General features: G+C 42.6%; 1 protein-coding gene across 1 annotated transcript in view; it reads left to right on the plus strand.

Moving 5' to 3' along the window:
* The first annotated feature begins 4,055 nt into the window (after nucleotides 1-4,055).
* Nucleotides 4,056-13,714, plus strand: part of PRSS56 (serine protease 56) — a 62,160-nt gene continuing 52,501 nt past the window's right edge. The window contains exons 1-4 of the mRNA XM_089680170.1: nucleotides 4,056-4,454; nucleotides 4,957-5,118; nucleotides 8,584-8,784; nucleotides 11,727-11,774. Coding sequence (XP_089536296.1) covers nucleotides 4,343-4,454; nucleotides 4,957-5,118; nucleotides 8,584-8,784; nucleotides 11,727-11,774 — 523 coding nt within the window. The 5' untranslated portion in view covers nucleotides 4,056-4,342. The remainder of the gene's footprint in view (nucleotides 4,455-4,956; nucleotides 5,119-8,583; nucleotides 8,785-11,726; nucleotides 11,775-13,714) is intronic.

Raw genomic sequence — 13,714 nt, forward strand, 5'->3', positions numbered from 1 at the left:
CCCAATGCTGGCAGCCTGTAAAACTCTGAGAGGCTGAAAGCTGCTGTGGCTGGCCAGGGCTAAATGGTGCACTGAGTGGTACTAGCGTTTAGGGCAGTATGCGCCCAGGAATGAACGCCCAGAACATAGACTGCTTGTTAAATTTTCATAATTCTTACAATGTTTACTCCTTGTCCAAATCAGAGCGTTTTTACAGCTAAAAAACCTCCTCTAGATACCCACTAGTTCTGTTTTTTTTCCAGCCAAAAAATGTCCCAGCCAAAAAAAGTTGATTACAGTCTATGTGTGCATGGGCACATAGGATAACATGCTGGGGGGGTTTACCAGCTGTAGAAAAAAACGTCAAAAGCCAAAAACAGCCGCTGTAAAAACGTCCAGTGTGCATGAGGAATAAAGAAAAGCTGAAAAACTCATGTTTTTAACATGAATTTACACAGTTAACATTACCAGCGTTATCAAAAACCCTGGTGTGCATGAAGCCTAAAAAGTTACATTTGTCAAAAATTCAGCCACTTGCAAAACTGTGTTAATATATTACATTAAAGGAGACACAAGTCAAATAACCTGTTCAGTCTGAACTCATGGCAAGTTTGTTAAAACATTGGTTTTAGCAAGCATCTCTTTATTTGTCACAGGAAAATAAAAAACATCTTTAATGCTAAATTTTAATAAAAGCAACCTGTACGCAATTCTGCTAAAAACCAATATATAAAAAAATGAACAAGATATTCAGCTGCTGCTAAGTCCTCATCAGGGGTGGACTGACCATTTGAGCACTCGGGCATTGCCAGAGTGCCCAGGGTCTGTAGGGGGCCCCTTGAAATGCCCCTGGTACCTTTTATTGGCTTTTTCATAGGCTTTTTTGGGTGTGGGCGAGGACACAGGGGCCCCATGATCCCCTTTTGCCCGGGGGCCCCATGAGTTTCAGTCTGCCCCTGGTCCTCATATGATCCCACCACATATCTGAACAGCAATAAAATAAACAGGACAGTGCTATAGACAATGAATGCTGAAAGTCCACATAAACTCTGTAACAAATCCTCAATGTATCAACAATTTTAAAATCCCCCTGAGTTAATGATCCGAATGTATCATAATAATAATGTAACTATTCATTAAAATAGCATGTGAAACATCCAAGTGAAAGTCTCAGTAAGTATGTATAAGAAAGTTCCCTTCTGTCCGAGTGTTCAAAAGGAGCAGAAAAACAAAATCACCACTAGTGAGGGACTTTCACCTTCAGCCTCTCTTCTGATGATTAGACCTACTGAACTTACTACTGTATGAATGTCACTCACTTCACTGTGCACCCTTACGCGTTACGCCTACATGGCTTCATCAGAGGGTCCAAGAGCCTCTGACGAAACCATGAAGGTGTAACGTTTAAGGGTGCACAGTGGAGTGAGTGACATTCATACACTGACATACCGCTTCACCGCCGGCGGGATTACATGGATCACAGTGACAGGACAAGATCAGGAGATGAGAGGGTAGGGAGCACAGTAACCTCTCATATGGAGCTTCCATCAGCTGCAGCAATCATAAATATCATTACCCTGACACCGCTGTTATCTGTAGTGCATCAGGCATGTGCACATTTCTTGTGAGTGTTTGCTTTTAGTTTATTTCAATAAATCTTTTATATGGGTACACACTATGTGAGTTTTCTCTCCTCATATGTATGACCTTTCATTGAAAACTTTGGAGGACCCATATATCCGGAGGATATCCCCTTAACCCAGGGAGAATAGGCTAACAACGCGGTTAGACCGAAGTTCAGTAGGTGTAATAGTCAGGTGAGAGGCTGAAGGTGAAAGTTCCTCACTAGTGGTGATTTTGTTTTTCTGCTCCTCTCACTCGGACGTAAGGGAACTTTCTTATACAAAGTTATTCAGACTTTCACTTGGATGTTTCACATGCTATTTGGATGAATAGTTACATTATTGTTGTGATACATTTGGATCATTGATTCAGGGGGATTTTAACATTGTTGACACATTGAGGATTTGTTACAGAGTTTATGTGGACTTTCAGCATTCATTGTCTGTATCTTTAATACAAACCCTGAAATAATGAGTAATTGGGCTAATTTTGTTCTCCTCTCTATCAGGTGGCAATGTTCAGGCCGGGTGATTGGCCTCCCAGGCCTGAGTACTGCATCTTGGGAGGAGGTCACGTGCTCCTCCATTCCCAGAGGTATTCACTGAAACCTCAGACGTAACAATCGAGATGGAGCTACTCATCAAAGATGAGAAGGCGTCACAGAGCCTGCCTTCTGAACTACAGAGGAGAAGAGAGGAGGAGTTTCAGGAGGAGGAATCACTGCTTACAGGCAGCAAGGTACCATGGGATATGTAGTCCTTGGAAATTGAAAGTAAACAGCAGAGGAGAGCTGCAAAGGAAGTTGTGGAAAGAGGTGATCAGCAGACAGGCAGAACTTACAACATGAAGGGAGATTTTTCAAGTAAGCTTTGGATTGTAAGTAATAACAATCATTTGTATTGCTATTACAATGCTGATGTTATAAAGTGAAAGTGTATGTGACCATTGATATCATTTAATCGTGGCTTTACACATTCTTTAAAGTTGACCTAAACTTAATATAAGCTTTAACATGTTAATTTATTTCCAAAGTTCTCTGGGTATCAACCAAAAGTAAAAGGTATAACAAACGCTGCAGCAGCCAGACATGGGGCAAATTTGTTAGAGGTAACTTATTTTTACAATGAAAAATGTACAAAAATAATTTGGGTCCATACTTTAGTTTTAAAGACACATAGTAATTAAATTTTTTTTACTTTCAATATTTTTTATTGGTTTTCATATATAAGGAGAAATCCAATAATTGTACAAAAATTGCCAAATGCACACATAAGCAAAGAATATAGGAAAGCAGTGTTCTTCTCTCCACTGACAAATACAGCATTAACCAAACACCTAGTAGCAGTACATCAGAGAAATAAATCTTGGACTCGGGCATAACCTCTGGTCCACTAGCTACCCCAGGCAGGTAGGAGCATATACATATCTCAAAGGGACTATACTTCCTGGCACGGACATTTGACTGTATCCTCAGGTTCCGTGGGGGCCAGGATGAAAAAAACAGGAAACAAGAAGAGGAGAAAATAAGTGGAAGAGAAGGAAAAAAGAAAAAAAGACATCTGGACAAATCACAATCATCTTCAAAGTTATAAAAAAAACCATTAGGTTACAAAGCAAACATACATATAATGTATCTGGCCTATGGCTTCCATGTCTTTTCAAATTTTGTAACCATATCTTGTAAAATACTGACCATATTTTCATGCTACATAATCCACATTACTTTCTTATTTGCCTGTTCCAGAGACACATAGGAACACCTCCAAGATTTAGCGATGGTCATTCTTGCCCCCAAAAATATAAAAAAAAATATCAAATGCTGGATGTTGGGAGGAACACCTTCCATTGAAGCATTAACAGAGCAATGTGGGGCGCCTGAGGAACCCGATACTCCCGTGACCCTACGCACCAAGGCAAAGATTCCATTCCAGAAGCTGTGAATCCGGAAGCACTCCCACCAAAAATGGTACACAGAGCCTTAAGTCTCATCCTATATATGCACTAATAGATGTGATGGACTTTGAATATACTTATGTTTGAATGACTCTTTACATATATTTTTAAACGTATATTGTGTTTAAGAAGGTTCCGAGTTATTGCCTAGGCCATTAATCAAAGCAGTACTCTGAAGTTATTCAAGACAAAGTGTTACATGGGTGAGCGCATTTACTGTACAGTCTGAACAATTGTTCATAACGGGAGATGATGTAGCAAGGCTTAAGATCAACCCTAGTGCTAATGAACACAAACCCTTCTTTTCTCACCCTATCCAGTCTACAGACTCCCTCCCACCGCCTCCTCCTGTCCTGGCATCTGTGTCAAAGCATTAATGAATCAAGCAGTTTATCAGAACGCTTGGGAACTGTCCTTTCCTCCCCACAACCCCCTCCTGTGGTCCTGGACATATACAGCGCAACTAACCATGCTGCGTATTGTCCAACTGTCAACTTCAGAAGAGGGTGCAGTGAGACAAAGGCAGAGGAGAGAGTGAAAACACATAAACAGAACAGTGCATGCAGAGAGACAGAGGTAAAGAGAGAGACTGAGTCAATAGCAGGGGCATAGACTATATAAGAGAGAATAATAGACTGAGCCAAAGACAAAGTGGTGATTACAAGAGGGCCACGCTCATAGGCACTTGAGAAAAAAAACAATAATCTGAAGTCTGGTATTACAGAAGAATAACAAGCCTCAGAAACTTTTAGCTCGCATCCTCGGTGAGAGAATTGGGGAGTATACAATGCAGCTCCTTTGGTGGACTGTGTTCATGATGTCATTCCTGGCTCTACAACAGACTGACTGTGCTCCAGTAAGTAAGGAGCAATACAGATTACCAGCCAGCGTGCTGCAAGGTGAGTCCTTCAGAGCAGGTGCAGTAGTTGAATCAGTGTTGGGTAGAACACAAGCTATCTAGCTCTTCCTCTTTGATGTTTCCTCAAAAGATCATTTACTAATTACTAGTTACTGTAATTGTAACTATGGTATGCAGACTGTACTGTCATTCATCCAAACGGAGGCAATAATACACATGAGTTTGTAAGATCAGAAAATTTAAAATTGTACTAATTCCATTTCTAAGCCAACAAATGATATCACTAACTCCAAACTTTCTGTTTTCATTGATGGAGAACAACGTGCAATGCTTTGTTTCTAAAAAGAAATTAACAATTAAATCTGTTTCTCTGTCTTTTGGTTAAAATGTTGCTAGCTTTCAGAAATGTCAATATCTTGATAAAAGCAAGTCAATTTGGCACTGGCATGTCACAATGGGAATTTGGCCATATGCAGCAAATTCAGTTGTCTGCTCTATAGTAAATGTTTGGTGAGTAACTAAATATCTCTCTTTTTTTACAGCTTTGTCTAACAAGGGAACTTTAATTCTGGAAGTAGCCCTTAAAACAGCTCTGCAGGCTCTGGAGGGGGCAGTTAAAGAGCACAATCGTCGTCAGCTGGAGTGTCAAAGATGCGTTCTCTGCCTCTTCCCAGAATGTACCAGTCTCAGCGTACCATGTAGAGGTTAGTGGTGTCATTAAGATGTTCCTCTTCAAAATCTGCTTGGGTAGAATGTTCACAGTCATGTTATATACACTATGAGAACACAGTCCTACCAAGACAAAGATGTGTTTGCTTTTTTTCAATATTAATGTCTTTCTCTGACATAATTGAAGATTACCTTTATAAAAACCTGTTTATTACAAAGAAAAAACAATTCAATCACAAGCAAAATTATCAAAATTGATGTAATATATAAATGTAGCTGTATAAAGAACTGGTTTGGGGTTCTATATAGGATAGTGTATGTATTTATGTAGCAAATTGCATTGATCCATTCATGTCTTGTGAGTGCTTGACTGGCTTGGTTCCCATATGTGTATAAACTATAAAGCTGTCTCTGTAGTGTGGCACTGTGGTAGTATTCTGACCAGGGGCGGACTGACAACTCATGGGGCCCCTGGGCAATAGGGGATCATGGGACCCCTGTGTCCTTGCCCAGACTAAAAAAAGCCTTTGAAAAAGGTACCAGGGGCATCTCATGGGGCCCCCTACTGACCCCGGGCCCTCGGGCAGTGCCTGCGTTTGCAAATGGTTAGTCCGCCCCTGATTCTGACATCAGGAAATTTGAACTAAGCAGTGTGAAATCTTAATTAACACAAGCCTTGTATGCATGTTATTAAGGGGTGTGCATAAAAAACAATACTATTACAATAAAGCAAACAATACACAAATAAATAAAAATGAATATACAATTATAACATGATTTTAGAAAGTAGTGTAATATGAGTGTCACACTTAATTTTAGTTTACTTCTATTTGTTAAATGTCATTTACTTCTTCTGCTAAATATAGAATGTTTGGGTTTAAAATTATTGCTGAGGTCATTTTATTGTCTAGTTCAGGATTTCTTAACCGAGGTTCCATGGAACCTTCGGGTTCCTCCAGATGTTGCTAGGGACTGTTTCAACAGTAAGCAATGTATTAACTACTAATACCAATGTCTGCAAAAGAGCATTCTTCCCACTGACCATCATTGTAAGTAGCATTTTTCCCACTGGCCATCACTTGGATGAAGCCCTTCTCCCAAAGACCACCGATCTAAGGGAGTCCTTCTTAAACTGACCATCAGTGTAAGGGGTCCTTCTCTATTTACCACCAGTGTAGAAGGGCACGTCTCTGACCACAAATGTAAGGGGGACATTTCTTCACTGACCTTTAATGTAAAGGATTCCTTCTCCACTGACCACCAGTGTAATAGGGCCTTTATGCACTGATCACCAGTGTAAGAAGGCCCTTCTCCACTGACCACCAGTGTAAAAGGGCCCGTCTCCACTGACCACTAGTGTAATAGTGCCATACTCTACTAAACACCATGGTAATAGGGCTCTTGTCCTCTGACCACCAGTGTAAGGAGGCCCTTCTCCACTGACCACCAGTGTAACGGGGTATATCTCTGACCACCAATGTAAGGGGCAATTCCTCTTGACCACAAATGTGGGAGAACACCCCAATTGTCTGTGTTTCTTTTCTGGTTAATATAATTACTGAAAATAATTGTAGTGTAAAGCGGCCATGGGTGTCAAACAAACTAAGTGTACCACATTCCTTATTCTTTATTTATAATTATATCTTAGCTCAATATTTGTTTTTACATACTGTTAGGTAAAGATATTGTAAGTATTGGCAGGGGTTCCCTGAGACCTGAGAGATTTTTTTAGTGAGGCCAAGAATTCGGCCAAATAATCAGTCACCTTTCGTTTTCCGTTTGCTTTGAACGGAAAATTTCCTAAAAATTCCTAAAATTTCCAACTATCTTTTATTTTTATTAAATCATGAGTTATCTTTACTACGTTTACTGAATCTACCCTCAAAAACATCAACCACTGAATCTCAACATAAAGCCTGCTGCTTTTGGTACATACTTTAACTTGTGCCTTTTAACAATCTCAGTTCTGTAGTTACCATTTTCTTTTCACTACACGTTCCAACCACTTCATTGGACTTTACCATAAACAGTTATGTACAATGAGTACAATTTTTGAAGGCTAACCACGTGTATACGTGTTAATATACCACCAATGCACCATTGCTGACCCCCTTTTGAACGTGCTAGTTCCTGGTTGTTATGCTGGCCCTCTGATCTGAATACTTTTTGAGACACTAACTCAGAAGAAATATACAGGTCAAGAAAGTCTTGTTTTGGGTTAGTGACTGAAAGTATTGACACAAGAGATTTATCATCTACAAGTCCTCCCTTGGTCACTTGATATACTTCCATGGCTTTTAGTACCATCTCTATGCTGATGACACACAAATCTATCTTTCTACTCCTCACCTCACCCCTTCAGTCTCCTCTCGCATTACTAAACTACTAAGTGACATATCGGCATGGATGTCACTCCACTTCCTCAAACTCAATCTTTCCAAAACTGAGCTCTTAGTATTCCCCCCAGCCTGTGCCACCTCCACTTACTTCACCATAAATATCGGTAACACAATAATCAGTCCCTCCACTCATGCCAGGGTGCTAGGTGTAATCCTAGACTCCCATCTGTCCTTTCACCCCCAAATCCAATCACTGTCCAAATATTGTAGACTTCACCTCCACAACATCTCCAAGATATGCCCATTCCTAACCTTGGAAACTACTAAGCAACTTATTCACTCCCTTGTTATATCTCGCCTTGACTATTGTAACTCCCTCCTCATTGGCCTACCTCATCGCAGGCTATCTCCTCTTCAGTCTATCATGAATGCTGCTGCCAGACTCATCCACCTTACTAACCTTTCTGTATCTGCCACCCCTCTCTAACAATCCCTCCACTGGCTTCCCATTGCCCATCGGATAAAATTCAAAACATTAACAATAACGTGTAAAGCCATTTATAACTCTGCCCCAAATTACATCACCGATCTTGTCTCTAAATATCACCCAAACCGTACTCTCCGCTCCTCGCACGACCTCCTGCTCTCTAGCTCCCTTGTCTACTCCTCCCATGCTCGTCTCCAGGACTTCTCCAGAGCTTCCCCTATCCTCTGAAACTCTCTACCCCAATTTATCAGACTATCCCCTACTCTGCTCACTTTTAGGCGATCTCTGAAAACCTATCTCTTCAGGGAAGCCTATCCTGCCATTGGCTAATAATGGAATCTTCTACTCTTCCAACCAGTCCATCCCCCACAGTTACTACATTTTGTACCACTAGCCCCTCCCTCCTAGATTGTAAGCTCCGAGGAGCAGGGCCCTCCTATTCCTCTTGTATTGAACTGTACTGTTGCTGTATTGTCTCCTGTTATATTGTAAGGCGCTGAGCAAACTGTTGGCGCTATATAAATCCTGTATAATAATAATAATGACAGCCAGACAGCTAACATTCTCAGAGGCAGATTAGCATAGGTAGCCTCCATGTTTCTTTTAGGAAAGATGATATAAGGTACAAACACTTTATTTACTGTTTGAACAACACTTGCTCTGGCCATTTACAGAAAAAGACAAAGCAGCAGAGATGGAGCCAACCTGTGAGGATCTGCTGACTGCAGAAAATGAAGCTGATCCAGTGGAAAGGAGCTGGTCAGTGAGTCAACTGTGTGGCTTTTATCAGCGCTTCTGCTCAGAGGTGAACAGCACATCACAAGCTTGCATCAAGGCTATGGCTGGACACTGCCATCTCAAGCTGCAAGAGTGCAGTAAGAATGATTTGTTAAAGCAAATAGTTTTTCTATAATGCATTTGGACCACCATAGGAAAGTTGATATAGTTTCCATAATGTGTTAAAGTAATCATTCTCAGCCTTTGCATGGTAGATTAATTTTAGATGCAATTGTTTTGGTGCAAAGTATTACACCCCAAATAATAACTAAATAAGGTTCCATTATCTTATCCCCTACATTTAAGACTTAAGGTGGTAATGAACCCAAAAACAAAAAAGTATTTTATTGCAGAATAACAATTTTTAGATGTAGTTTCCTTTTTAAGGCTTTTCCTTTATTTTCATCTACTGAGTCAACCAGTAAATCTGTTATATTGCTTCCTTTTTTGTTATATTTCTTCCTTCAACAGGCCAAGCCGTCTAGCAATGTGGCAGGTTGATGGTTAAGGCAACCCATTTCACATTGACAGAGGTGCTTACAATTTTCAGCTTTTTTAAATGTATTTATGAATTGGTGAGCTGCAATATATTACTTTTTGTTTTGGGGTTTAATACCACTTTAAAGCAGAACAAAACCCATTGATATAATGGTTTTAAAAAAAAACAGTTACTTTTTTTTTAGCCAGGAATGCTAACTGTCACATTTGCTTGTGTTCAGAACCAAACTGTCAAACCATCAAATGGTTGGTGTCCAGGGGCGGACTGACCATTTGGAAACTTGGGCACTGCCCGAGGGCCCGGGGTCAGTAGGGGGCCCCATGAGATGCCCCTGGTACCTTTTTCATAGGCTTTTTTGAGTTTGGGCAAGGCCATAGGGGCCCCATGATCCCCTATTGCCCGGGGGCCCCATGAGTTTTCAGTCCGCCCCTGTTGGTGTCATAACTGATCACATGTGCAGCACCATGGCAGTTGCAGATCAAACAGAGGCTAAGATGGCAGCTTCCTTGGCTGAAAAGAATAAGAGGGTTTAATTCCTCTTTTATATACCCCTTGATCCTAAAGCAGAATAAAATCCACCAATTTAACTGTTTCCCTAAACAGTTAAATTCAAGGCATGCCTTAAATAATAACTGTTCCAGTTACTAGTGCGCTTATGTTAGCTCTCAAATAAAATGTCAAGCCATCAAATAGATAATTGCTTAGCTGATCACATGTGCAGTACCATGGTAACTGCAGATCAAAGAGAGGCTAAGACGGCTGCAAAAGATAAGAGGATTTAGTTCCACATAACTCCTAAACTGACCCAATCCCTAAACCTAGCCCTTAACCCAAATCAAACTCTTAGCTGTAACTCTTAACCTAACCTTTATCTGAAAGCATGCCCCTAAGCCCAACCTTAAGTTAACCACCAAGCCTAATCCCTAAAATGAAACTGAATCCTAATTCTAAAAAATTCTATCAATAAAAGAAAGTTACCATGAAGAAAATATAGGAGAGGGAAAACAAGCGCCATCTAGGTGTAGTATTAAAATAACCTTTTAATAATCAAAAACAATTGCACTCATAAAGAAGGAATTGATCAAGGCATGTGTAACAATAAGGGTGGTCATCTGTGCCGCTCCCGGACAGCAGGAGACGGAGGCTGTGAACCAGCTGGCAGATGTTCTGGAGGCTACCAGGGCTTCCTGGTCGGTGTGGAATGCAGCATGGCAGGCGGAAGTGACGTCATAACCGGAACTGAAGATCAAAGATGGCAACTCGTGCGGAGCATGCGCTCCTTCTTCAGGCCATCATTTGGGTTCACAGCCTCCATCTCCTGCAACAATGGTGTATTTAGGCTTTGTGCTGCCCTAGGCAACACATAAATTGGTGCCCCCTCCAGAGAGAGCCTGATGCCAATGAACACCCCCCCCCCTCACAGAGAGAGCCTGACATTCACCAAACAACACCCCTGCCCCCCTCCCCCACCTACCGTCCCCCATACACTGTCCACCGAACTCCTCCCTCCCCATGGAGAGAGAGAGAAAGACACTGACCTGCACAGCTCTGGACATCCCTGGGAACGAGAGCTGGGGCTCTGCATACACCTTCTCACAGCCTGCAGCCTCTCTCGGATCCCATCTGGTTCCCATGTCACGTGTCTCCCTTATTCTGGGGGGGCAGTGCTGCCCTCCCAAAAAATGCCACCCTAGGCAACTGCCTTGTTTGCCTTGTGGTAAATATGCCCCTGTCCTGCGGTCCGGGACTGATGACCACCTTTATGTTACACATGCCTTGATCAGTACCTTCTTTATGAGTGCAATTGTTTTTGATTATTAAAAGGTTATTTTAATACTACACCTAGATGGCATTTGTTTTCCCTGTCCCTTGACTTATATACAAGGTTACCTCCTGCTTTAATCACAAGCTGCCTCCTAGTGGATATATTGACCTGATTAGGTCTTTGAACTTCCTTTTTTCAGATGCATTCTCTTATCATTTTTGCCTAGTAGTGCTCAGTGTGTTTGTTCTTTATACACATGAAGAAAATATTATGCCAATAATAGCTCATTAGCTCCAAAAAAACATGGTGCCAGAAAATGTGTGAAGAATGGAAAAAGGGTGTAAAATATACTCTACAAAAGAAAACAATATTAACAAGGCCAATGCTCCATTGGGTGGAGAGAACCAACCCTAATAGTAATTCAGTTATGCTTGCTTGTTTGCTCCTCATCCCATCATCATGGTAACTTTAATGGCTAAGAAGTTTTCAAACAAAGTTTGTTGTAGTATAGGAAGGGAGATGCATTCGATAGGAAATTAAAAAAAATGCATAGATACAGTATTTTGGGTCTCCAGTTCACATGCTGTATCTAGACCTAACTTTTATTAGGGTGAATCTGAAAACAGATTATGATTAAGATGAATATATTTTACTTCAGTCCCATAAACCCATGTTTGTTTTAAAAAGAGGAAATTCTGTTAATTTTCCTCCTGATCTAACTTTTTTTGGTGCTATTACAATTTCTTTTTTATCCTATTCATTATTTTATTATACAGAATTGGAAAGTGACATGGATTATCTCAGTGACTCACCAGATGAAGAAAGTAAGTATAAGACAGTTCATCTTGTAAACATCTAAATGGAACACAGAAAATCATGGTGGAATACAGTTTTCTTTTTGTATACAGACTAAAATAGTTAATATTATTAGTATTCATGATTTATACAGTGCTGACTTTGTGCAGCACTTTAAAGTAAGCCAGCACAGTTACAATACAATTCAATGCAAGAGGGTTAGCAGGGCCCTGCTCCTGGGAGCTTACAGTCAATTTTAAATTGTTGTTAATTGAGTTAAATGTTTGTACAAGGAATGTATAGAGCAGGGGCAGACTGACAACTCATGGGCCCCCGGGCAATAGGGGATCATGGGGCCCCTGTGTCCTTGCCCACACTCAAAGCACACCCAAAAAAGCCTATAAAAGGTACCAGGGGCATTTCATGGGCCCCCCTACTGACCCCGGACCCTCGGGCAGTGCCCGAGTGCTCGAATCGTCAGTCCGCCCCTGGTATAGAGTTTGCCATATAGTTTATGGATATGTTATAGTCAGATGTAAAAAAGCACCTTCAGCCTGCAGGAGCATTTAAAAGGCTACTGTTGAGTTTTCTTACTAAACAAATTAAAGTGGTTGTAAACCTCATACATAAAATATGAACAAAGCATATCCCTCTAAAGCAGCGGTTATCAACCTGGGGGTCGCGACCCCTTCGGGGGTCGAACGACCATTTCCCAGGGGTCGCCTAAGACCATCGGAAAACACATATTTCCGATGGTCTTAGGAACCGAGACACCGCTGCTCTGTCTCGCGATCTGTGGGCGGGATGATATGCTGCCCCTGTAACCTGGCCACACCTCCAGGATCACTCAACAGCTCCGCCTCCTCGCCGCTGATTGGCCACCGGAACTGTAGCTCAGGAGAGGCACACAGGCGGCCAATCACCGGCGAGGAGGTGGAGCATGGAGAGGAGGAGCCGAGCGGCAGAGCGCGCAGATCGAAGAAGATCGAGGGAGCTGCAGGACCGAGTGAAGAGGAGAGAGGCCAGAGAAGGAAGACAGCTGACAGGTAAGTGCAAATTTTGCTTCTGCAGGCTGTAGATGGGAGAGGGAGAGAGCGAGCCCAGGCTGGAGCAGGGGTCAGCAAGGTAAGTATCATTGGTGTCAGTGGGTGTCACTAATACCAACGATGGGGCACAATTCCTCCCCCCACTGACACCAACGATGGGGCACTATTCCTCCCCCCACTGACACCAACGATGGGGCACTATTCTTCCCCCCACTGACACCAATGATAGGCACTATTCCTCCCCCCACTGACACCAACGATGGGGCACTATTCCTCCCACTGACACCAACGATGGGGCACTATTCCTCCCACTGACACCAACGATGGGGCACTATTCCTCCCACTGACACCAACGATGGGGCACTATTCCTCCCACTGACACCAACGATGGGGCACTATTCCTCCCACTGACACCAACGATGGGGCACTATTCCTCCCACTGACACCAACGATGGGGCACTATTCCTCCCCCCACTGACACCAACGATGGGGCACTATTCCTCCCCCCACTGACACCAACGATGGGGCACTATTCCTCCCCCCACTGACACCAACGATGGGGCACTATTCCTCCCCCCACTGACACCAACGATGGGGCACTATTCCTCCCCCCACTGACACCAACGATGGGGCACTATTCCTCCCCCCACTGACACCAACGATGGGGCACTATTCCTCCCCCCACTGACACCAACGATGGGGCACTATTCCTCCCCCCACTGACACCAACGATGGGGCACTATTCCTCCCCCCACTGACACCAACGATGGGACACTATTCCTCCCCCCACTGACACCAACGATGAGGCACTATTCCTCCCCCCACTGACACCAACGATGGGGCACTATTCCTCCCCCCACTGACACCAATGATAGGCACTATTCCTCCCCCCACTGACACCAACGATGCGGCACTATTCCTCC

This window comes from Staurois parvus, unplaced genomic scaffold (genome assembly GCF_062004578.1).
Source record: "Staurois parvus isolate SC_StPar_1 unplaced genomic scaffold, SC_StPar_1.0 ptg000235l, whole genome shotgun sequence".
Classification (NCBI taxonomy): domain Eukaryota; kingdom Metazoa; phylum Chordata; class Amphibia; order Anura; family Ranidae; genus Staurois; species Staurois parvus.